The sequence below is a fragment of the Leptodactylus fuscus genome, chromosome 5 (genome assembly GCF_031893055.1).
Source record: "Leptodactylus fuscus isolate aLepFus1 chromosome 5, aLepFus1.hap2, whole genome shotgun sequence".
Classification (NCBI taxonomy): domain Eukaryota; kingdom Metazoa; phylum Chordata; class Amphibia; order Anura; family Leptodactylidae; genus Leptodactylus; species Leptodactylus fuscus.
Window position 1 is genome coordinate 116,408,269 of NC_134269.1, and position 26,199 is coordinate 116,434,467.

The window sequence follows — 26,199 nt, forward strand, 5'->3', positions numbered from 1 at the left end:
TTTCATAAAACATTTACTTTAAAGAGGACCTTTCACCACTTTTGGGCACATGCAGTGTTATATACTGCTGGAAAGCTGACAGTGCGCTGAATTCAGCGCACTGTCGGCTTTCCCGATCTGTGCCCGGTGTAAAGAGCTTACGGTGCCGGTACCGTAGTGCTCTATGGTCAGAAGGGCGTTTCTGACCATTAGCCAGAGACGTCCTTCTGCTTCGCGGCGCCAATCGCGCTGTGCTGTGGAGCGGTGAGGAACTCCCCCTCCCTCTGCTCACACAGCTCGTCCATAGACGAGCATTATCAGGAGCGGGAGGGGGGAGTTCCTCCCCGCTCCACAGCACAGCGTGATTGGCGCCGCGAGGCAGAAGGACGTTCCTGGCTAACTGTCAGAAACGCCCTTCTGACCATAGAGCACTACGGTACCGGCACCGTAAGCTCTTTACACCGGGCACAGATCGGGAAAGCCGACAGTGCGCTGAATTCAGCGCACTGTCAGCTTTCCAGCAGTATATAACACTGCATGTGCCCAAAAGTGGTGAAAGGTCCTCTTTAAATAAAAATTGCATGAAGGTGCCTGTTCGTATACAGTACCAAGTGGCATTCTGACAATGCTGCAGGTGTCTACTTTAAGAAAATATATAGGTATGGGGGGTTGGATGCTTTTTTAATGTTGCAATTTAGGTTTGATTTGTCCATCTCAAAACTGTGAAAATTGCTCTGGCTACTGGAGGTGCAAAATTTCCAGAGACCCTTGGCAGCGAAAAGGTTAAAGTGATGCTGGCATTTATTTGACACTTTAAAAAACCCGATCTGGACACAAAGGCTCAGTATAGTCAGTGCATCAAATAGTTAATGATACACCGATGTTTGCTGTGTAAATAAGACACCTTCAAAAAAGTGACACAGAAAATAAGACATTTGTACAGCAGGAATATATTCTCAAATGAAATGATGTCCTGCCTATCTCTATGAACATTACTGCGCCTCTGTGTTGGTAAAGGATAACTGGAACTGACTCCACAAAAATGTCGCTGGCCTGAAGGACCACAGTCTATCACACACTCTCCCCCTTGTCTCCACTGCGCTCCGTCACTAGAGGCAGATTCGCCGGCGTTGAGGTGATGTCGTTTCCGTTTCCGGTTGCGCACGGAAATTGTCTCCAGTTTGCTGTGTAATAGTTACCGGGTCTTCTTCCTCTGGTTCCGTGTAGTCGTTGCTCCTGTCGCTATCATCATGCCGGACTACTTGGGAGCCGACCAGCGCAAGACGAAGGAGGAAGAGAAAGAGGATAAACCTATACGAGGTGAGAGGCGGCCACGTCTCCGGGCTGCGGACGGTTCCCATCAGTGATTGGGTGTCGGTTAGCGGATAGCTAGTACTCTGCATCTGTTATGAGTATACCAGGGCAGTGTGCGCTCAATGTCAGGAGGTTATTAGGGCGCATTGACACTGTGGTAATGGTAGAGGACGTGGATACGGATCTCTGCCTCAGATTCCCCCTCTGCAGCTGTGGTTTGTGCCGTCAATCAGCTGTGGAGTCCGCACTAACCACAAGTAGATCACTTATTATTTCAGCCTCCTCCTTTGATCTCTCCTTGGAATCCTCCTATAGGATATAATGGGAGGGAGATCCTGGATGGAATTTGGTGCTGATTTTAAGTTGACTCCATCTCATGGTATCTCATCTCCCCATATTACGCCATGTGAATATATGTTTACGGTATGTTAACTTTTGGAGAGGATTTTGAGGTGGCCTTGTGTGGAAACCATGGCAGACTGACCTCTATGCAATGGATGGATCTGTCTGTGCTACTAACATCTGTGTAGGAGACTCCGTTGTAGTGTTCAGCTACAATTGTGGACAAAAAAAATCCTGCATGCAAATATTTTTTATCTGGTGAAATGACAAGGAAATAAGATACTCAATGGACACTATTATAATCAATGGGGTACATGGGGATCCGTTGTTGTTCCTCATTAGAGAGCTTTGTATTTACTGTCTGTTCCTATGTTGCGATGACAGAACAGAAGAATGGACTAAGCACTAATGTGACCTCAACTATTGTTCTAAACATGATGTGAACAAAGTCTTACACTGCACTCACTTTTGCACTTTGAATCTCATTCTTCTGGTCTGAGGACCAGAAAAATGGACAAAAACTGACCCCGACGATAACTGATACAAATGGAACCTGAGGGACATAGTACAGGTGACTTCTCGCCATCATTCACATAACTAACATACTTCTAATCTATATGTGACTCATTTTCTGATATGTTATGAAGGTTCTCAGGATATTGTAAATATGTTTTTTTCTTCAATTCCAGCTCTGGATGAAGGAGATATTGCTCTGCTGAAGACTTATGTAAGTATAATGTTCTGTATTAGATAGCAGTCTCTTATGTGTTGGTATAAATGGCAGCTCCACAAGTTGGTCAACTTTTAGTTTGGATCTGTTCTTCAATGGAAAATGGAGATTTTGTTTGCTAGGAAGGGTAGTATTACATTGCAGCCAATTAGAATAATATACAAGACTTCATTAAACAGCATATGGGGTGGGGGTGGTCTACATGAGACGCCATTACAAACACTACTATTTTTCATTCTTGCGATTATGTTTATTTTTCAAAATGGTATCTAATATTTTGTATAATATACCGGGAAGCTGGAAGAAAAATCCAGGGTGGAGTCCAATTTTTTTTTTTTTTTTTTTTAATTCAATTCTGACTTTGTACGACTTTCACTGTCCAGTAACAATAACATGCTGGCTTTATTATCCAGGTCGGTACAACAACTGTGATATGATTTTTGTAGTTGATTATATTATATAACTTTTTAATACCTTTACAACTTAAAATTTTGAAGAAAAATAAATGAGATTCCATATTCCGAAATATAACCTGTGCCTTTTTTAAAAAAATATTTCAGTCTACAGAGCTGTGTACGGTGTCTTTTTTTGCAGGACAGTTGTGTAGTGTTTATTCTGTTTTGAATAATATATGATATTATGATCGCTTTTTATTCTATTTTTCTTGGGAGGTGAAGCAACAAAATGCGATTTAGCTGCTGATTTTTCCCCCTCTATTATGGCGTTCACTGTATGGGATAAATGTTTTTCCTTTTAAATCGTTCTGGAATAGGTCATGAATAAGAGGTCAATGAGGGCCAGCACACAGAACCCCCACTGATCATTTGTTTGAAGGGAGTGCTGTGATGTGTTCATAATTCATATCACCCATGCAATGTAAAAATCAGTAATGGATGTCACGGCATGACCTCAGGAATACTTCCAGAAATCATTGTCTGGGAACGTAATTGGCTGTGTAATCCACAAATTCAAGTGAAAGAAAATACTATTCCAGAAATGCCACTTGTCTTCCTTTCAATTGAAGCTCATTTAGGCTGTGGCCCCTCATTGCGGAAACACAGCTTCTTCTTTTTTTTTTTGTTACAGATTTTGCAATGTTTTTCTGAGCCAACGCCAGGAGTGGATTGAGCAGGAGGGAGAAGTATAAGGGTTTCCTATATATTTTCCATTCCTTTTGTAGCCATTTTTGGCTTTGGCTCAAAAAATGCAGCAAAACCTGCAACAAAAAAATGCAGTGTGAGGCCGCAGCCTTAAACTGTTTCTGGGTAAGATAAGTCAAAACTTCTAATTCTTTGTGAACCATGGATGCTGTGAGACTTGAGAGGAGAGGGACCATCCAGCGTGTTATCAGCCCACAGTACAAAAACCTGCATCTCTGTTGATATGGGTTTATGTATGCTACCCATGCCATAGGCACATCTGGAAAGGCACTATCAATGCTTAGCAGTATGTAGAGGTTTTAGAACATGTACTCCCAAAAAAATCCAGTTAATAAGGCCCAGGGTTGTTGAGCAGCTACAATCCTACATCAGACAAGAATAGGACAACATTTGGGGCCACACAGTGGCTCAGTGGTTAGCACTGCAGCCTTGCAGTGCTTAAGTCCTTAGTTCGAATCCCACCAAGGGCAAAAAACCATCTGCAAGGAGTTTGTATGTTCTCCCTGTGTTTGCATGTATTTCCATCCCATATTGCAAAAAAAAAGACACAAAAAAAAAGTACATTGTGAACCCTATGTGGGGCTCACAATCTACATTTAAAGAAAAAAAAAAGAATAGGACAACATTCCTCTCCCAAAACTCCAGCAATTGGTCTCCTCATTTATCAGATGTTTACAGACTGCGGTAAAAAGATGAGGTGCTACACAGTGGTATATATGGCCCCGTCAAACCTTTTTTTTTTTGCGATGTGTTCCTGCCCCAAGTTCTAGATCGGTTAATTCTTTTCTAATGAAATAGAAAATTGTCTAACTTTCTCCTGATATATGTTCTATTGTGAGTATAATATGGTTATGTGAGATTTCCAAATCATTGCATTCTTTTGGGTTCCCATTACATGGCAGAATAAACCAGGCTTTCATTCAAGGAAAAATAGAAATGCTTTCTATATGGACATTTTAGATGCTGCTTCTGATATTACACATTACCGATGGGAAGTTACTTGAATGGACATGGAGAAGATCAGGACTACGTGTGGATTTTCTGTACAGATTTAAAAGCATATAATCCTCACCACAATTCTATTTCTTATGAACATCTTGCACCTTTTGTCCATGCAGAAAGTCACCCATGATGCAGATTTTAAAATCTGCTGCATGGTTTTTTTAAGGGGAAAAAAGGCTGAAAAATCTGCATGTTCATTTATGAAAATCCACACCAAATGTATGCCAGTTTGTGCAGATTCTCCATGTGTAAAAACTGATCACATTTATTTACCCTTAGACCTGACTTTATGACTATGACTTTATAGTTGGCTGAATAGTGCAGTTACAACCCTTGTGTAATTACAGGGACAAAGCACGTATTCACGGCAAATTAAACAAGTGGAAGATGACATCCAGCAACTTCTTAAGAAAATTAATGAGCTTACAGGTATGCTACATGGTTTGTATAGTCTGTATTAGTTTGGAAATAAATTTCCAGCTTATTTATTTAACACGTGTCCATTTACAATAGGCATTAAGGAGTCTGACACAGGACTTGCACCCCCAGCCCTGTGGGATTTGGCTGCGGATAAGCAGACCCTTCAGAGTGAGCAACCACTTCAGGTGGCCAGGTAACAATCTTTTTACATGTAACCTGGATGTGCTATTACACCCATTGACCCACCAAACTTCAAACGCAGCAAAACTCTGCATGTAGTTATGTCGCAAACAGTTACGTAAATGAATTACAGGGGTAGGCACTGGGACTTGCCATGAGTGGGTGTAAAATAGTTTTCATCACTGCTATATAAAAAGGATTTCAGGGTACTTTTTGGTAGCTCACCCCTTGTGAAAGAAGGTTGACTACTTGACATGACAAACTTTTGAGAGAAGCAGGATGGTTGTTTTGACCTAACTGTTAGGATGGGAGTGTATTTAGGAAAAGTCTTATATCCACATAAACTAGCGTAGGATGCTTTTCATGGGACAACCCCTTTGATTATGATAATGCTTTTATTGAGCAGGTTTCTAAAATTATACTTATCAGATCTTTTTTTTTTCATTTTCAGGTGTACAAAAATAATAAATGCGGACTCAGAAGACCCTAAATATATAATCAACGTGAAACAGTTTGCAAAGTTTGTGGTAGATCTGAGTGACCAGGTTGCTCCTACAGACATAGAGGAAGGGATGAGAGTTGGGTAAGAGATATATATATATTTGCATTCATTTAAGCCTATTTTCATACGACAGAGTCTTGGAACGTAAGACTTGGTCCAAAGCTGCGCTGGATTTACTGGCCTGTCCGCGACATACTGCTTTGTAGTGATTACAGTATGTAGCAGAGAGGCAGGGACTCCTAGCATCATACATAAATGTAACGCTAGGAGTCCATCTCCAAGCATAGTGTACAGACCAGGAAATATGATGCACACAAGAACCAAATCTCAATTCTGAAATTCGGTAGTATGGAACCAGCCTTACTGTATTTCTAATTATTTTAGGTAACAGTTGTAATGAAGTTGCTTAAATGGATTTTTCCACAAAATTAACTTCTCATATCCACAGATCGGTGGGGTTTGCCCACTGGTGCCCCCAACTGATAACAAGAATTTAGACTCTTGTTTGTCTTGAAAGTTATTTACTCTTACAAATTCCCATTAATGCTATAATAAGGGATACTGTATATAACTGAGTATGCGTTATGAATTAGATGCTTCTAAATTGGTATTTTTAGATGGTAGTCAGGTCTAGGTAACAAAATTTGTACCTGATTCTTTATATGTATTATTCTTTATGTACAGTGTTGACAGAAACAAGTACCAGATCCATATTCCATTGCCTCCCAAAATTGATCCTACGGTGACCATGATGCAGGTAATTGTTTTAATTGATTTAAAGAGACAACTGTTGGGCTTTGTTCACATATAGGGGAAGACTGATCCGTCCTACCCCATTCTCACAATCCGTGGGATCCTCACTGACAGACTCCCACAGCCCAGACACTTATCTGTTCCTTGGAGAGAAATTTAAATCTTGGAGAAAAAAAACTTTAAATAGCAATGGAATCCTTATCGAAATGTATGAAGCATGAACAGGGCTTTTAATAGAAAAAAAAATACAATAACACACTGTCTGTTTGCTGTATAGGTGGAAGAGAAACCTGATGTTACATACAGTGATGTTGGAGGTTGCAAAGAACAGATAGAAAAATTAAGGGAAGTTGTTGAAACTCCATTACTTCATGTAAGTATCTCTATAGTAATATTTGCTATGTTGCTCTTTATTAGTTACTTCTCTAAAGTTCTCATTTATGCAACAGCAAAATTCTTTAAAGCATTAAAGGGGTTGACTACTTTCAGACCAATACTGAGACAAATGTTATCGTTTGTATAATAAAAAGTTGTACAATTTTCCAATATACTTTTGGTATGAATTCCTCACGGTTTTCTAGATCTCTGCTTACTGTCATTCATTCTGTTACTTCTAATGGATAAGTCTGACCACGGTCATGTGATATATAGTCCATGGCCTGTTTGGTCACTGATTTTTGCCTCCTTTTGTTACTGATTAAATCAATCTGTACATTAGAAATCTATGGTGAGGTAGGTAGAGGAGATGTTAGACATCTGTGTTATCAGGCATTATTTAGCCTTTTCCTCATAAGAATACTCATTTACTTCATTTCTGAAGTGGTTTTAGGTGGTTAAACATTAGAAACCCTCCCATATATCCCCTACTTCAAAAACTGCACTTTTTTATTTTATAAAAATTAAATCAAAGTGAACAAACAATACCTAAACTGCTTTTCTAAACTAAGACTCTCTACACTAAACTATTTAGAGGGGGTGGAATTAGGAGTGCGTTTTTTTTTTTAAAAAAATCACTTTTATAACACGTCTTACATCAACTTTGCGCAGAAGTTGTTCTCCTGGCAGTACTAAGATTGCAGAACAGCATGGCAGTTTTTTGACTGCAAGTAAATGAATGGGCTGCAGGCCCAATGGGTTAAACTCTGCGTTTATATCAGTGAATATAATAAAGATTTACAATCATTAATTACAAGACAAAATACAAGTCTCTATGCACATACTCTACAACCATGGATGCACGGCCTATAAACATTCCCATCGTATAGCTATGGTTCCTCATGTTGCAAATGTCTTTCCACAGCCAGAAAGATTTGTCAATCTGGGTATTGAGCCCCCAAAAGGAGTGCTACTATTTGGTCCTCCTGGAACAGGAAAAACCCTTTGTGCTCGTGCTGTTGCTAACAGAACAGATGCCTGCTTCATCAGAGTTATTGGATCGGAACTTGTCCAGAAATACGTTGGTGAAGTATGTGTTTTGGTTTTATGATTTGTTTTTGTTACTTTTACTGCTTTGTGATGGTGACATGTGATATATGTGTGATACTACTTTGTGCCTTTGCCACATCTTAGGGTGCACGAATGGTCCGTGAATTGTTTGAGATGGCCCGAACAAAGAAAGCTTGTCTTATTTTCTTTGATGAAATTGATGCCATTGGTGGTATGTATTAGCTAGTATACAAGCATTGCAACATAACCTACTACCTAAATGTTACAGTGTGGTTCTACTCTAGTTGCTGACATTTAGGTTTTACTTGAGAAGTAATGTTACTTTTTGAATTAAGACATCAAGAGAGACTACAGATGTATGTTTCACAGTATTAAAGGGGCTATGTGGGAAGAAATAATAATATTTTACTTGGTCTACATGAAACTTGAGTCTTCAGTAGTTGATACCCTTTTAAATGGCTAACTAATAATGATGATGACAGATTACAAGCTTTCAAAGCTCTCGGCTTCTTCCTCAGGTAAATAAAATTTTTTCTGAAGGATCATATTTATGTACAGAGGGACACATAGGAATAGAATTTTAGGAGGGAGGGTGGAACCTTCTTTTTTGGAGTACAGTTTGGATATTGGATGTCATACAACTTATGCAGAGGCCCTGAATTGGCAGGAAAGTGGAATCTGCAGACATGTGATCCCATTTTGGAAACTGCAGCATTGAATGGATTTGTCAGAGGCCTAGAGAACATTAACCCTTTAGTGTTGCATTAATTTAATTTACAGAAATGAATGTGCAGTTGATAATGAAAAGGGAAAATTGTAATTTTTCCATAGATAGGCCATTTCAGTGCCTGTTACGTTGTGCCCAGCTTGTGTCAGCAGAGACACGCACTATAACTTCTATCACTACTTTATTTGTAATTGTATTAACAAGAACATTATCCTCTTATTGATACAATTTTTGACAGGCAGAGGTTAAGCAATAGCTAAAATGATACATGTGGAAATTAAATAAATTGTGAGTAATGAGTTTGAGGAACTTTGCTGTCTTGCTTTGTTAGGTGCTCGCTTTGATGATGGAGCTGGTGGTGATAATGAAGTCCAGAGAACTATGCTGGAACTCATCAATCAGTTGGATGGATTTGATCCAAGAGGAAATATTAAAGTATTAATGGCCACAAACAGACCGGATACTTTGGACCCCGCTCTTATGAGGCCTGGAAGACTGGACAGAAAGATTGAATTCAGTTTACCTGATCTTGAGGTAAAGATAAGTCTTAGTTTCAGTGTTCTACTATAACTTTCTCAGGTTGCCTTCACAGTTTTTTTTTTTTAAATGTGTTCCCTTTACGTCCTAAAGTGTAAATGCTTCCTTATACTCTGTTTACAAGATTGAATTGAAAGCTCAAAATTCTGGCTGGACTTTGCCTCCCATTGCCACAGAACCTGTGGTGTGAGACACTCTGCTGCTTAGGCCCATCTGAGGCTGATCACTGAGTAAAGCCCACTAGCTTCAGCTTCAAGTGGAGAGGAATTGGAATTCCAATTTTTGCCATATGAACGCAGCATTCGGTCACTCTTACACGTGTAGCTTCCATTACCACAAGTTTTTCATTTTTGTTCATTGGTATAGAAAAAACATCAGATGCATTAATGTAAGTAAAAGTAGCACTGCTGTACTATTGTAATACTAACCAATGCATCCTTTACTTTTAATTTACTTTAAAGGGACGTACACACATCTTTAAAATTCATGCCAGGTCAATGAGTGTAGAACGAGATATTCGATTTGAGCTGCTGGCACGTCTGTGTCCAAACAGCACAGGTAAGTCTTTCACTTAGTAGTATGTTCATGTTGTGCCATATCTAAATGAAGTGTCCAAGTCTTAATATATTTGTTGTCTGTGACCTTTGCCATTCAGGTGCTGAAATCCGCAGTGTGTGCACTGAAGCAGGAATGTTTGCGATCAGAGCACGACGCAAAGTTGCAACAGAGAAAGACTTCTTGGAGGCTGTGAACAAGGTTATCAAATCGTACGCAAAATTCAGCGCTACACCCAGATACATGACCTACAATTAAACCATATGTGACAATGTGTGTCCTTAGTTAAAGTGGTGATTTAATGTAGCGTGTAAAACATTCCCCCTAGAAAGAAACAGAATTTGTTTGGGGTATTACTGTATTTGAAATAAAATGACATCACATTTTCTTGTTATATCTGCTGCCCTTTTTGTTGAAAGTGCCACCAATAAAAAAAAAAAACCAAAAAACACATTTTTTGCTGTTAAATCATTTTATTTTGATCTGAGAAATTACTTGTTCCATAATCTGTCATTGAGCAAACAATATCATAATCTATGAAGGCAAATTCACTTGTAGTTTAACATAAAAATATATATCTAGAAAAATAGACTATTGGCAAAGAACACAAACATTTATCAAATAATAATTCAGTAAACAATATTTAGAACACTTATTAAAATGTCATCTTCAGCACTTTCAGACGTAAGTGGAATATTGACTGCTTGTGGCACGTGGAGCTGGAAATGGCTTACTCTACTGTCCATAATGTAAAAGTAGTCACACAGGCCTTGCCTTTTTTATATTAAGAAAACTCCAGAGGCCAGTGCTTGTCAGTGAGAAATTTCTTTGTGCTATTAAATTATGTTAAATATTATGCCATAAGACTAAGGCCCTGTTCACATGGTGGAAACTGCCACTTATTTGGGGGCACATTCATCCCCAAAATAAGCAGTAGATGCTCCCTCCCATGGTTTTCAATGAGAGACAAGATGTTGCAGCAGGACACAGAAAAATAAGTGTCCTGCTCGATCTTGCCAGAGTCTGTGGCTTGAGACTCTTCGGTAAAAAGGCTCATTCGTTCTGCCCTAAGCAGCAGCGGAAAACTGGGGGACAGAAATTAAAGAGGAATCAGAGGCCTAAGGTTTCAGGTAATGCAGAAAGTTGTAACTTAAGGTAAGTATCAACCAATCTGATTGGTTCTATGTCAAATTACACACGTAACAGAAAATAAGGCATTTTAAATAAATACTGTACCATCCACCTTACAGTGGAAGATTTTATAAGCAATCTGTTTAGAGCCTCAAAATGCAGAATTATAAAGGGGGCAGGAAGTTGTCAGGTTATAAACTGTTCTATAAAAGCATCTTCTGTAGACCTGCATATATCTGTAACATGTCTTGTAAACTATACTGCATTCCTTGTGTAACAATGACTGTGTAAACAATGGGGGTAAACCAGTATTACACCCTGATTGTAATCTAAACCCTACTAGGGTCAGAAGTGCTACAAGAGGCTGGGCCATCCATGCACCAGAAACACAAATCCTATGGGTTTGTTTTGTGTAACATACGTGTTGAGGCCCAGCCACTTATTAGAAGAGTGGCAAAAGCAGCACAAAAGCATGAGGGTTGGTAAATTGCCTAGTGCACTGTGAGGCAGTTACTAATATCGCCAGTATTCTATTACAGGTAACAGATTCCTGGGCAGCTTGCCTGGCTTTCAGCTTTTGCACTGCAGGTTTTAAACCTGTGGCAGGTCCCTTATTGCTGGGGCTTGAATGGTAGTTTTTTTTAAAAAAAAATTTCTGCAGTGTGTGGATTGAATTGGCTTAAATCCTATCAATTACACTGCTATTGCACATCTGAGCAGGATAGTGCCAGCGATTCTGATGTAAATATGCCCTATATTGCTCACCCACCCATATAGAGCATTCAAAAAGAGCTCTACATCAATCATGGTGTTGTTCACATCAACAACTCTTGCAATATGAAAGCGCCGTGGATGTGGTCACATCATTCCTTACTAGAGTAAAAAAAAATTACCTGAAATCTATCTTAAGCTACATCCAGATGGCAAGTCAGAAAAATGTTAGATCATTGTAATTACATTTGTAACTCAAACTTTTTTTTTTTTTCTCTTGGGTATTCGACACTTTTTTAGTAAAGTAATTTACTTGCATGGACAGATACGTTGCTAGCTTTAGTCACCAGATTCTAGTATCTTTTCTCCAGCAATCTTAGCCTCGAGAGACTATCTAAAAAATAAAAATCATATTATAAAGAAATTGCTATATTGACAGCTACCAGTTCACACTAAAAGGAACCCTTCAGAATATCAAACATTTCAAAGAACATACTTTCTGTAAAAAATGTCTCTGTAGAGTCCACTGTCAAATAAAGATAGAATTGAAACAAAATAAATTATATATATTAAATCTTATTTCTTTGGATTTATTTACTTCATTACTTATTGTTTGTAGTAGCTCACATGTGCTCCAGTATAGTATATTTGTCTTTAGATATAAAAAGGTTGTGTTTTTGGTTATTATATAACACCAATGGCCAAGACAATGTGTATATTTATATATATTTTTTTGCACTTCTCTAAGTGAAATAGCTTGGTTTTAAGCTAATATACTAAGAATACTGGTAATGAGATTACCAGTAATAAGAAGTGAAAGCACTGGAGGCCCAAAAACAGAATGTGGATGTAGCTGTCTTAGGTACACTGTGTGGCAGCGGAGTTTATACTTAACATTTATGTTCCACACCTGGTTTGGCTTCAAAACCTTCATGCAACATCCTTAAGGTATACTGACATGTCAATATTCTGCTCAGTATTTTTATGCCAGACCCAAGAATGAAATATACAGGATATTAGAAAGATTTGCACCACTTCTGTGTCTTAGACCCATCCTGATGTGAGATACTGTGCATAAGGGCCAATGCTGTTGAATCTGCTGCACTGAACATAATGTGGATTCTAAGCAATATAGTATGCTCCTTATTCCAAGCAGATATTTTCCTAGGAATGTAAATAAGGTATTAATACATTTGTGTTCATTGCTAGCAAATCTTGTGAGGTTTTAGGCATGGAATCTGTGTTTTAATTCTGATCGTGTTAGTATTTAATTTGGGTTCTCTAGAGTACTCTTAGGCCGGGGCCCCACGGACCGGAAACACCGTGATTTGCCTGCAGTGGAGACGCTGTGGGAAAAATCTTGGCGTTGTACAGTGCAGGCAAAGTGGATGGGATTCATGCAAATCCCATTCCCACTTTGCGGAAAAGATCACAGCGCGGACACGCTGCGATTTGCAAAGCCATTGCGGTTTTGCAAATCGCAGCATGTCAATTATATCTACGGAATCGCCGGCGGCTTTCCCGTAGATGTAATGTTAAGAGAAAGCCCGCAGCGGAAAACTCTGTTAACTTTCTCTTAAAAGCGCTGTGGAAAGAACCGCAATGCGTGCACGCAGCGGTTCTTCCCGCAGCACTGTGGGGCCCTAGCCTTAGGGGGGCGTTCACACTTAAGCCCCTGTGCACCCTATGTCTCTTTCCACTGGGTTTCCGTCCTAAGCTGCGGCAAAACTGGACAGGGGACGGCTTCCCGGTGGTCAGTTTTAAAACTCATTTGAATAGATTTTAAAAGCAAACTGCCAGTGTCCGTATGCAGCCTCTCTGCAGGGAAACAGTTTTTTTTTTTGGCCGGACACAAAGTCTTACATGTCCGACTTTGTGTCTGGCCAAAAAAAACAACAACAAAAAAACCAGTTTCCTGTGGAGAGGCTGCAGATGGGCAGCGGCAGTTTGCTTATGAGACTCATTCAAATGAATGGGTTTTAAATCTGACTGCCCTGAAGCCATCCCCTATCCAGTTTCTCCGGGTCTCAGGATGGAAATCCGGTGGAATTACACAGGGCGCAAACACCCCCTTACTCTGTTTGAGGGGGGATTTCTCAGGCCTGTGACAACAACGTGTTGCATGCGTGTAGAGGATTGATACAAAGCAATAATAGTGTCACTACTGACCATTACATGGTATGACCGAGAGGCCTGCAGTAAACTTAGACCTGACCTAGAGGCCACACTAGAGCACAGAGATCTAACACAAACATAATATGTAAATTAACCCTTTTAGAGCAACCTATAGAGTTTTAAAATACATTTGCAATTATAAAATATATAGTCACAGTACACAAACCAATCTTCATCATTTACACTGAATATTTATACAATAAAAGTATCTCCCCATAATGCTGATCTAAGTTTGGTTTATCCACATATAGTACAAAAACGGCCCTGTAACAAACAATATGCTCATTAGTAACAGCAATTCAGGAGTTAAGATCCCTAGCAGGTGTAACAGGCACCCAGCAATACATACAACCACATGAATACATTCCTATTTCCAAAGCAATAAACACAAACATGAAAAACGCCTGGTTTTGGTGAGAAGTCACAGTCACACGGTTTTAAGGCTTTTGTCATTTTTGTTTCTCTAAATTAGCAATTTTTTTTTCTTTTAAAGTTACAAGTTGATCTTAGAACAAATTTCTGCTAATAAAAAGGTCACCCCAGACCCTAAAGCCTGGTAATAGAATTTGACAAATGTTTTATTGTCATCCGTCCAAGTTACTGAGGCTATAATGTATTTGTAACCACTGCTGGACAACAGAAGAAACCGTACCTGCTTAGAAGAACTAGATGTGGGTCAACTGATCTGCCCATACACCTCTATAATTCACACTGTGGAAACGCGAGGTTTGGTTTTGCTTTTGAGTCAAACCCAGGAATGAAATTACCAGGAAGGTGAAGTAAAAGGGTTTCCTTTATATTTTCCATTAAAACAAAAACGAGATCTGCAACATTAACCTGCAGCTTTTCTGTACTGTGAGACACTACAAACTAGACAACCCTTGAAATAGAGCTTCAAAAATACTGCATATGTAAAATATATAACAGGTAGTTACTATTTATTCATGTAATATGTAATATAATATAAGAGAGTTCTCAGGTTCTTCACAAGCTGCTTGGATATTGTAAGTATAATTGACATACTGTGATTTCCAAAACTGCAACAGATTTGGAAATTGCTTTGCGTCTGCCGTGTGTATTTTTCCACAATATGTGGATGGGATTTGCAAGAATCCTATCCACTTTGTAGGGCACTGTCAAACTGTAGTCTACGCCACGTGGGTTCCCAGCCTAAAGTAGTCTCTACATAGTAAAAATCACAAGTCCAATTAGATCATTTCACCTTCTCTGTAGATTCCCATGTCACCAAAGAAGTGCTCGGAGACATAGATGCTGTAAAGCAAGTTACCTCATATTTGATGGCTTAATTACTTCTAAACATTTTTTGGTAAAAGATACTCTCTTGTAGTGTTTTCTATTTTGTTAATAACGGGATTATAAAAAGTAAACACTTGAACGTACTGATGGGATGGCAAATTATCAGCCTCTTTTAAAGGGATGCCCATGAATTACTGCAAAGTCAGGGGCAGCTGGAATGAATGCAAAACAAAAGAAAAAAAAAAAGTCATACTCGCCTAGCCCCACTACTACTACTTTGTACACTCTCCCTGGCCTGCTACAACAGAATTGGCGCATCTCACACAACTACTAAGACCAATTAGTGGCCTCCGCTGTCACTGGTGAAGAATCCGTGACATCACCAGTCCCTCTCTAGTGACCACTGATGGGTCTCTGCAGGTATGTGTGCTTCTCCACTTCCAGCCTGGCAAGTTCTGGCACAGAGACCAGGATTGTACAACGGAGCACTGGATTTGGGGTGAATATGAGGATTGTTTTGGGCCACCTATGAGTTTGCATTGATTCCCAGAAAACCCATGTACACTTCATCAGTTTTAAATTGCCCAGTCAGGGTGTTGTAAAAGTGCTCAGAACAGATTAGTCATTATTAAAAACATTTACCCTGTCTAGACAAAAACAGGAAGGTATTCTGATATCCAGCAGTAGTTAACTATCTCATCTCAGATACATAAGTATCTGATTTTGTCTTACTGGTCCCAGCTCTTAGCAGAGCCAGGGTTATTTTATCTGAAGGCAGCTGTTGAAGATAAAAAGTATTTATGCTATTTAGAGTTTTTACCCAAAGCCCTTGATTCCCATGTAGTACCAGAGGCACAGTACGGAATCCTAAAAATGGGACATCAGCTTTATAAAGCAAGAACAAGATGCTATCCACACCCAACAAGAAAGTCTATCCACTGATTAAAGCATTTGCAATGAAATAATATATCTCCTGTACTCAGACCCCTAATCTTAAACAACTTTTCTGTGTATAAGCCAGAGCGATCAGCTGTTCCTATGAAGCTGAAAGGCTCAAACAAATAGAGAGGGGTCTCTGTAGGAAAATTCAACATCTTATTGTATGCCAATTCTACATGTGTGGATCAAACTCTGAGGCAATATCTATAAAAAGGGTTATTGCACCATTCTCCTTTGTAAAAGGAATGATCAGGCCTGGCTTAGTGTGTCTGAGCTGAGGACTTGCTCTTCAGAGGAGGCGAGAGCCAAGGAGGATGCCCTAAACCTGCAGTAGATCACAGCATCATGAATACTGTGGAACAAAATATCTCTTCTTAAAGACTTGTCAAAGAAATGTAACCTGGTCAAATCTTGTACAACCAGTCCTGTGAAAGAAAAAGAAATGCACATTACTTACAGAACACTACAACGTGCTTTTATTTTATATACTTATACATGTTAGGTGCATCTACAATGTAGTTACCAAACCACAACGTAATTGTGCCAAATTCTGGTACAATGACACTGTGTAGCAAGATTTATGGCTGGGGTGGTCCATGGACATAAACCTTCTCCACCAACTGTATGAGCGAGCATCTCTTAGCATTCATCAGGGACATGCATGAATTTCCGACTATATATGGTAAATTACTTTCCAAACAAATAATATCTTGTGTTGTGACAAAAATGTCCTCTTGTGCACACAAATTCATTGATCTTACAGTAAAGTAAATGTTACTCAAGAATAACAACAACAAAAAATTGCTGAGTTTCCAGAAATTGGCATGATCTATGACTTACCATTACAACCAGCTATGAGGATGTCAACACCGATTTCCTTGTATTCTTTAATTATCTGTAGAATAGCAGAGGAAAGGCCAATAAATACAATATTGAGTAGTGAGAGACACAATCAGAATTATTTCAAACTAATCAACCTTGTAGTATTTAAGTAATACGTGACAAAAGATAAAGGATAAAGGAGAAGTGTCAGATCACTTGGGGTCTATATGGAAATGCAATCTTCGGCAGCCCCATAGTAGTGAACTGAGTGCCAGACATGTGAGTGCACTGGTGTACACGGTTGTTGCACACCTCGCGATCTTTGACTTATCCCCCATCTTGTGGATAGGCACAAGTGTCCTTGGGGGGACAACCCCTTTTAAGCAGAGTCTGAACGTATCCTACTGACTGCACATTGCTGTATATTTTCCAGTTGCAAAAGTCTTAGGCAATTGGGGCTATAATGCTGCCAGGTAAGGGCTAGTTCACACAGAGCTTTTTGGCAGTGGATTTTGACGCAGAATACGCCTCAAAATCGCCTGCCAAAACTGCTCCCATTGACGTCAACGTGATCCGCTTGCTTCTTTTTTCGGCTAGCTAGTAGTGGAAAAAAAAAAAAAGAAGCGAGATGCCCTATCTTGCTGCAGATTCCGCGGTGAGACTCCCTCCCGATTAGGCCCATTCATTTGGGTCTAATCCAGAGAGAGGAATGTCGCAACGGGATGCCGGTGCACTGCATCGGCATTCCGTCGCGGTAGCAGCGCGATATGTTCACACACGGAATCCATTTTCTGCCGTGGGAACATAACCTAATGCTTTCAAAAACAGAAGTGTTACATTTTTTTTAATGGACACAAACTATAACAAATTCATATTTGGTTTGACCTCTCTTTACCTTCAATACAGCGACACTTTCTACATCCTGGAGAAGTGACCAGTTTTCATTTGCTTACACATTTAGTAGTTTAATTTTTTTGCTAATTAACACATCGAACGCTTCTGTTTTTGAAAACAGCCAAAAACCTTTGCACATGGTAATACAAAAAGCACACAAAGATGTTTCGGGCTTAAACAGACATGCCGCCTCTCTTTACTGATTGACAACTTACAGATTTTAGAGTTTTCACTCCCACTGAATCTATGAAGTTGACAGGAGTGAAATCCAGAATAATTGAGTGGGTGTTGGAGACTGGACTCATGAAATACTCAAACTCTTCAGATGGTGAATTTTGCAGGTTTCTATCAGCTGATCCATTTTTCACATTTCCTGAGTCTGTGGCAGAATCATCATTCATCAGTTCATGTTTCACAGCCATCTCCACATCATTAGTCTGAAAAATACACAATGGACATGCTGTAGTGACCCAGCTACTTATAAGACACAAACTACAGTTCAATGTTCTACCAGAACAAGAGGAAGCCAGTGGGCAAAATGCACCTTGGGACTTAAAGTGGACGTCCTCACTATTCCTTGCAACATAGATTTTTTTTTTTCATTTGGTTGGTAATATATTGTCCTTGGTATTTGCTATGGGTTTTTTCTATTGCTTTATATTTATCGGCACATGAATTAACAGATGTATACAACATTCAATACATTTAAGTGTTAGTATTTATGGCATTATGCTATTTGTTTGAAGCTGCAAATTCTCCTGTTATTAACATTTGACAACTCCATAGATTTTTAATATGTGGTTTAATAGATTTTTTATACATTGGTATACTTTGTTCTATTTTGGGTGGTCACAGCTGTAGGGTACATAGATACTAAAATGGCACTGGGGACACATATACCACAAACTAGGAGTTGTCTCAAATTTTGTAGGAATATAGTATATAACTGGGAATCTGCTCCTATGCAATCATGGTCATCCGTTCTAAGGTTTATAAAGGGATTTGCCAACCCAATGGGAATTAAGATGCAGTACCTGCATCTAGCCACTATACTGTCATGGTGCCACCTGCATCCGGTCGTGTATTATGTATAGCACTCATACAGGAAGCAGCCCCATATAGCTGATTGGGTGTGGGGCCCTCCACGATTAGATATTTATGGTCTCTTCTAAAGGATAGACCCTAAAAACCTAAGTCCTGGACAACCCCTTTAAGAGGCCAGAACCACTAAATAATTTAGGCACATCTTGCACCAGTCACAGACTTTATTAGGAGTCATACATGATCTTCAATGCAGTTGCAGCTTGAATTATATAGGTAAGACCTGTGAAATGCAAATTCATAAATGAGAGCATCTCAATACTAATATATATATATATATATATATATATATATATATATATATATATATATATTTATTATGACAAATTTGAGCAGGAATCAAAGAGAATATGGAAGAATTTATCAACCTTCCCCAGTGGCAAACCATTTTAAAATGTGCCACAATTCAGATCACTGAAAGGTTGAAGGTGGGGGTCTGCCAAATTAAGGCTGAGGCCCCACGTTGTAGACATGCAGCTTTTTTGTTGCAGCAGATTTTGCTGCAGGTGTTTGAGCCACTGCCAGGAGAGGGTTGAAGTATAAACACTTTCTTTATATTTTCCATTTTGTAGAGACTCTTAGCTTTGGTTTAAAAAAACAAACAAAAAAACACAACAAAATCTGCAACAAAAAAAAGCTGCATTTCCGCAAAGTAGGGCCTCAGTCTGAGTCAGATATATGTGATAGAGATCTTTATAATGTGCTGTTACACATGGAGAGTAATAGAATATGATATTTAGGATGGATCCGATCAGTCCAAGGGGTCTTAATAAAACTTTCAATTTTGGGGGCTATTATGCAGTGGAAGTGTGCAGAATGTTTTTGTGAAAATAAGAGACCAAAGGACATAATAAAGATTTATGTGAAAAAATTACTTACTAAACCTAGTAAAAAAAAATTGCTTGTTTGTTAAAATAACATTTCATATGCTTGAATAAATTACCACTGGCTATACATGTCACGTATGTACATGTGTGCTGTGTGTGTGTATCTGCAGCCTGGGACATCAGTCACTTACAAGCTTTAGAACTGCTCTTCTTTCATTTTTAGTAGATTTCTTCATTTCTTTGGCATGTCTCTTCTGAGCCTTTTTCTTTGCAATCAATATTGCGCCAGGATCAATTCCAGTCTTTTAAAACATAAAATATGCAATTTTTAATTCATAACATCTATACACAAAAGCAGTCTTTTCTATCCAATTCATGTGCTATAGGCTAAATCTAGCCATCCATCCTATACCTTTTTCTTCAAAGCAGAGACATAGAGATCACTGTTGGCAAAGTATAAAGATGTGTTGGCCTGGAATATCTTCATTCCTGGGTATTCTTTAATCTAGGAGAAAATAAAACATTCCAGTTACATTGTTGAAAAATATGAACTATATTTTGTGCTTTAATTTGTATGAGATTTCATGATAGCCCAACATAAAGAGGTTATCAAGTTTTTAAAAAACATGTGGGCCAAATAACAGGATGTATCAATACAAAACACTTCTAATATCCTGTTTAAATTCAAAACAGTTTATCGGATTTATTTTCAGGTCACTGACCACAGCGGAGACTATTCTTCTGAAAGTATATATATATATATATATATATATATATATATATATATATATATATATACATACACACTAGCTGTTACCCGCGACTTCGTCTGCGGTGATTGTAGAAGTGGGTATATACAGGCGCGGGTAAGGTTTTAGTACTGTGTATAAGGTATGGGATATGAAATGTAACTTTGTATCTTGTTTTTGCTAAAATTCAGAGAGTACGTGAGACTTTTGTGTTGAAGTTAATTTGTATTTGAGCTGCTATATATACAGTGTTGTGATAAACTTTACATAGTGACTTTGGGACAGAAGTATTTGAAGTTAACCCTTTCCCGCCGATGGCATTTTTTGATTTTCGTTTTTGACTCCCCTCCTTCTAAACCCCATAACTTTTTTATTTCTCCGCTCCCAGAGCCATATGAGGTCTTAATTTTTCCTGGGACAATTTTTTCTTCCTGATGCCACCATTATTTATTCTATATAATGTACTGGGAAGCAGGGAAAAAATTCAGAATGGGGTGGATTTGAAGAAAAAATGCATTTCTGCGACTTTCTTACGGGCTTTGGTTTTACAGCGTTCACTGTGCAACCAAAATGACATGTCCCCTGTATTCTGTGTTTCGTTACAATTCCGGGGATACCAAATTTATAAGGTTTTGTTTACATTTTGACCCCTTAAAAAAAATCCAAAACTGTGTTAAAAAATTATTTTTTGAAAAGTCGCCATATTCCGACAGCCGTAACTTTTTTATACGTAAGTGTACGGGGATGCATAGGGCGTCTTTTTTTGCGGGACCGGGTGTACTTTGTAGTTCTACCATTTTCGGGAAATGTTATTGCTTTGATCACTTTTTATTCAAATTTTTATCAGAATCAAAACAGTGAAAAAATGGCGGTTTGGCACTTTTGACCATTTTTCCCACTACGGCGTTTACTGAACAGGAAAAATATTTGTATAGCTTTGTAGAGCGGGCGATTTTGGATGTGGGGATACCTAACATGTATGTGTTTCACAGTTTTTAACTACTTTTATATGTGTTCTAGGGAAAGGGGGGTGATTTGAATTTTTAATCCTTTTTATTATTTAATTTTTTTTATATTTTTTTACTTTTTTTAAACTTTTTTTTTTGCATTTATTAGACCCCCTAGGGGTGTTGACATGGGTGGGCGGTGGCACGGATTGTCAGAGCGGTGGGGGTCGGCAAACATGGCTGCTCCAGAGCGTTAAAGAGAGCCTCCTGGAATATTGTTAAGGTGAGGGGCAAAGTGGTAAAGTATATGTATATGAGATTGTGTGGGGTTAGGGGCGAGGCTGTAGAGGGCAATATGAATTTTGTGGCTTGCTATGGTCCAAAGTGTGTGAGATTGCAGAGATGGTGGTGTGAGTTTGGGTTTTGTGGGGTCCTGGCACAAACGTATGTGCGCTATTGTGACGAAAAGTAGCCTATTGATTAATCGGGTGTATTAACTATGTTTGTGGAAAATTTCAGCCAAATCGGTGGAGCGGTTTTTCCGTGATTGAGGAACAAACATCCGAACATGCAAACATCCAAACACACAAACTTTCACATTTATAATATTAATAGGATATATATATTTATATATATATATATATATATATATATATATATACATATACAGTCCTATGAAAAAGTTTGGGCACCCCTATTAATCTTAATCATTTTTAGTTCTAAATATTTCAGTTTGATATATCTAATAACTGATGGACACAGTAATATTTCAGGATTGAAATGAGGTTTATTGTACTAACAGAAAATGCGCAATATGCATTAAACCAAAATTTGACCGGTGCAAAAGTATGGGCACCTCAACAGAAAAGTGACATTAATATTTAGTACATCCTCCTTTTGCAAAGATAACAGCCTCTAGTCGCTTCCTGTAGCTTTTAATCAGTTCCTGGATCCTGGATAAAGGTATTTTGGACAAACAATTCAAGTTCAGTTAAGTTAGATGGTCGCCGAGCATGGACAGCCCGCTTCAAATCATCCCACAGATGTTCAATGATATTCAGGTCTGGGGACTGGGATGGCCATTCCAGAACATTGTAATTGTTCCTCTGCATGAATGCCTGAGGATTTGGAGCGGTGTTTTGGATCATTGTCTTGCTGAAATATCCATCCCCGGTGTAACTTCAACTTCGTCACTGATTCTTGAACATTATTCTCAAGAATCTGCTGATACTGAGTGAAATCCATGCGACCCTCAACTTTAACAAGATTCCCGATGCCGGCATTGGCCACACAGCCCCAAAGCATGATGGAACCTCCACCAAATTTTACAGTGGGTAGCATGTGTTTTTCTTGGAATGCTGTTTCTTTTTGGACGCCATGCATAACGCCTTTTTTTTTTTATAACCAAACAACTCAATTTTTGTTTCCAAAATGAAGCTGCCTTGTCCAAATGTGCTTTTGCATACCTCAGGCAACTCTATTTGTGGCGTACGTGCAGAAACGGCTTCTTTCTCATCACTCTCCCATACAGCTTCTATTTGTGCAAAGTGCGCTGTATAGTTGACCGATGCACAGTGACACCATCTGCAGCAAGATGATGCTGCAGCTCTTTGGAGGTGGTCTGTGGATTGTCCTTGACTGTTCTCACCATTCTTCTTCTCTGCCTTTCTGATATTTTTCTTGGCCTGCCACTTCTGGGCTTAACAAGAACTGTCCCTGTGGTCTTCCATTTCCTTACTATGTTCCTCACAGTGGAAACTGACAGGTTAAATCTCTGACACAGCTTTTTGTATCCTTCCGCTGAACAACTATGTTGAACAATCTTTGTTTTCAGATCATTTGAGAGTTGTTTTGAGTAGCCCATGATGCCACTCTTCAGAGGAGATTCAAATAGTAGAACAACTTGCAATTGGCCACTTAAATACCTTTTCTCATGATTGGATACACCTGGCTATGAAGTTCAAAGCTCACTGAGGTTACAAAACCAATTTTGTGCTTCAGTAAGTCAGTAAAAAGTAGTTAGGAGTATTCAAATCAATAAAATGATAAGGGTGCCCATACTTTTGCACCGGTCAAATTTTGGTTTAATGCATATTGCGCATTTTCTGTTAGTACAATAAACCTCATTTCAATCCTGAAATATTACTGTGTCCATCAGTTATTAGATATATCAAACTGAAATGGCTGTTGCAAACACCAAAATATTTAGAACTAAAAATGATTAAGATTAATAGGGGTGCCCAAACTTTTTCATAGGACTGTATATATATATCACACTCCAAATTTGTATACGCCTCCTCTGGAGGTGAAGTTGAAATGTATGGAGCATCGGGAAACTCGCATAGAGTACCCTTCACTAGTCAACAATGGGATCATTGCTGCAACACTCGGAGCTTTAATCACAGAATTTATTATGTGCCAAGGCACCTCTATCAATATTTCCCCCAGTTTTCTAGCAGATGTATCAAACACATTTGGTAGACCAGCTTCACTATGGTGACAGGTGTGCAGCCTAATAAATATTTCATAATACTAAAAAAGATATTTGATAACTTTTCCCCCTACACAGAGGTCTTTTGCTCTATCAGTCCATTGTACTGTATTGTACTGTAAGTTGAAACTATTGTACCTTGTGACGATATATCTATGGAAAACTAGTAATTGGTTCTAAGGATGCCAAAATGTCAATAACAGTAGAGATGGCAAGATGGCAAATCTTTATACATAAAAGTCAGAAAGAGCAGCTGGAAGCTGTAAATCACTTTCCATGATGGTGATAAGAGCCTTTCCAATGAATATACAGTGCACCTGAAAACAACATGGAGCTGTTCACACCTGGTGTCCAAAAGGAGCATCTTATCCTAACATGGGTATAGAAAAGTATAGAAGATGTCTTACAGCACTGTATTGTAGAGAGGCGCTACTGGTAAACCATCAGTGCATGAAGCTAATACAAGGACTTTACCAGAGAACTCCAGCCAAGAATTACACATTGAGAAAAGAACATTGTATGGTGAAACTATTGTACCATGAGGCCATTGTAAAGCAATCTCTAAAGATTTCATCTGCAATAAAAATCTTTTTGAAACTAAATGGGTTTAAAAACATCCACAAAAGCTATTTTCTAATATGTTTGGCTCAATATTTCTTGCCGATATTTGCAGTAAGAAAGGAATATGCAAATAAAAGCTCCTTGGTGGAATAGAGGAACTTGCACTAATGCCACTTTTTGTAAGGTAGCGCTCTACAGATTAATGCATGGATTTAAAAAAACAAAACCTAATAGCATAATCCGGGAATAATAGCCAAGCCAAAATAACACCTCCAAAAGCAGGTCATGTGTGGTCTAATAAGTCCCTAACCAGACATAGTACCCCTTCTACTCACATCCCAGACCTCTCACACAGCAATCCAGTATGCTACTCTGCAAGAAGAAGAGGCAGTAACGTTGTAACAGCTGTCTGTAGATGGGGCTCTCTTCCTTTTAGAGGAGTTATACTGCCTTGGCTAGTTTCTTTTAAAACCAGGTATTAAATCTATAGGGAGCTACCTTCCAAAAGGTGACACTAGAGTAAGTTCCTCTTTTCACAAAGGATATGCATATTCTTTACGCGGAATTCTTAACAGGACTTGCCTTGTATCATCTCTTCCTCATAAGACATAGTACCCATTCTAACCCAGAATATTTGCATTTTAATATCTAAGTAAACAGTGGGCTGTGGGGGCTGGGAAAAAGCTGTTAGCAGATTTTTTATTTTGGATATATAAACTTTTTGGCATTGTCACGAAACATCAGTGTTAAAGTAAACATGACCAACAAAACAGAATAAATAGTATGCCTCTATTCTTTATCCACAGACCATTGGTGCTCATTAAGATCAATGAGTATGCATGCAGTCTATGATTTGTACAAATAATACGCCAGCTGAAAGCAGACATGCGAATAATCCCTTATGCACACAGAGTCCCCAAGGGGACAGAAAAGCAGAGTCATCTAGATAATATGGCGTTGGTGATACATGGCATACTTTTAGTGCAAAAAGGTAAGTGTGGTCCAAAAGACCACCATGGATAGCATGTTACATCTCTGTGTAACTTGGAACATGGAGTCTTGATACATTGTGTGAATAAAATACTAAAAGGTCATTAAAAAGAAGAGACTAAAGTTTGAGATTTTTTGTTATATTAAGGACAATTCAGGTTGCAGGGTTTACAAAACGGTACGATACCTCCTCATATTCCTCTATATCACAGTATATATCCGTATTTGGAATCTGTCCAAGAATTCTGTATTGTGAACTGAAAAAGAAAGGCAATAACATCTCATTAAATTATCAGAACTTTTCATTACAGTGAAGTTCCACTTTTCGTAGCATGTCCAGGTGTATACAGTACATGGCTGATCCTACTATTGATACTTCTTCAATTACAAGCAGACTGGTTACAAAATCTGCCCAGACTAGATACTTAAACTTATAGAAGTCTATAGACTGTAAAAGAGAAAGAAAATTGCTTTAAAAAGGGATGTATGCTTACTTTAACTGTAGATTTAAAACTGAACACTGGATTTCTGGCCAAATGTATGGGTAAAAAACAAAACAAAAAACCTTTTTTTGGGAAAGAGCAACCCTGTAAGGGGGCGTTCACACTGCTGCCATTGGTGACCGTCAGTAGTGTCTGTTACAAGATTTTAACAATGAACACTAGCAGAACAGTAATAAGTCTGTTAAAAATCCCAATTATTTCATTGGGAATTTATCTGTTGTCAGTTAGTGAACGTGAATGTAAGTTTACACCAAATACGTCACATGTCCGTTATTTTTCCTGGGCACGAAAATCTGGGGTGCAGTACTTTTGTGTTTGCAAAAAATAAACTGGACGTCAAGCGCCAGGTTTTTTTTTTTGTTTTTTTTTTTTTTAACATTAATGTCTATGAGTAACAGATGAGTGTCCATTACACTGTGCGTATGTTCAGAAAGCAGAAGAAAAAAGCAAAAAA

General features: G+C 38.6%; 2 protein-coding genes across 2 annotated transcripts in view; one reads left to right on the forward strand and one right to left on the reverse strand.

The window, feature by feature from the left end:
* Positions 1–1,119: 1,119 nt before the first annotated feature.
* Positions 1,120–10,095, forward strand: PSMC2 (proteasome 26S subunit, ATPase 2). Its single transcript, XM_075274124.1, has 12 exons — positions 1,120–1,299; positions 2,325–2,362; positions 4,875–4,956; positions 5,041–5,140; positions 5,579–5,710; positions 6,314–6,386; positions 6,660–6,755; positions 7,683–7,847; positions 7,952–8,039; positions 8,887–9,089; positions 9,554–9,650; positions 9,748–10,095. The coding sequence occupies exons 1-12, from the start codon at positions 1,230–1,232 to the stop codon at positions 9,903–9,905; spliced, it is 1,302 nt and encodes a 433-aa protein (XP_075130225.1). The 5' UTR covers positions 1,120–1,229; the 3' UTR covers positions 9,906–10,095.
* A 4,066-nt stretch (positions 10,096–14,161) lies between these two features.
* Positions 14,162–26,199, reverse strand: part of SLC26A5 (solute carrier family 26 member 5) — a 47,903-nt gene continuing 35,865 nt past the window's right edge. The window contains exons 14-19 of the mRNA XM_075274105.1: positions 25,430–25,499; positions 19,917–20,009; positions 19,696–19,806; positions 17,792–18,013; positions 16,701–16,755; positions 14,162–16,285 (exon numbers count right to left, since the gene is read on the reverse strand). Coding sequence (XP_075130206.1) covers positions 16,110–16,285; positions 16,701–16,755; positions 17,792–18,013; positions 19,696–19,806; positions 19,917–20,009; positions 25,430–25,499 — 727 coding nt within the window. The 3' untranslated portion in view covers positions 14,162–16,109. The remainder of the gene's footprint in view (positions 16,286–16,700; positions 16,756–17,791; positions 18,014–19,695; positions 19,807–19,916; positions 20,010–25,429; positions 25,500–26,199) is intronic.

What these genes read in the sequence shown, in the direction of transcription:
- PSMC2 (XM_075274124.1), top strand. Translation starts at nt 1,230, where the DNA reads ATGCCGGACTACTTGGGAGCCGACCAGCGCAAGACGAAGGAGGAAGAG. An exon ending in AGAGGATAAACCTATACGAG is followed by an intron (nt 1,300 to 2,324) that starts GTGAGAGGCGGC and finishes CTTCAATTCCAG; the next exon opens with CTCTGGATGAAGGAGATATT. An exon ending in TTGAAACTCCATTACTTCAT is followed by an intron (nt 6,756 to 7,682) that starts GTAAGTATCTCT and finishes GTCTTTCCACAG; the next exon opens with CCAGAAAGATTTGTCAATCT.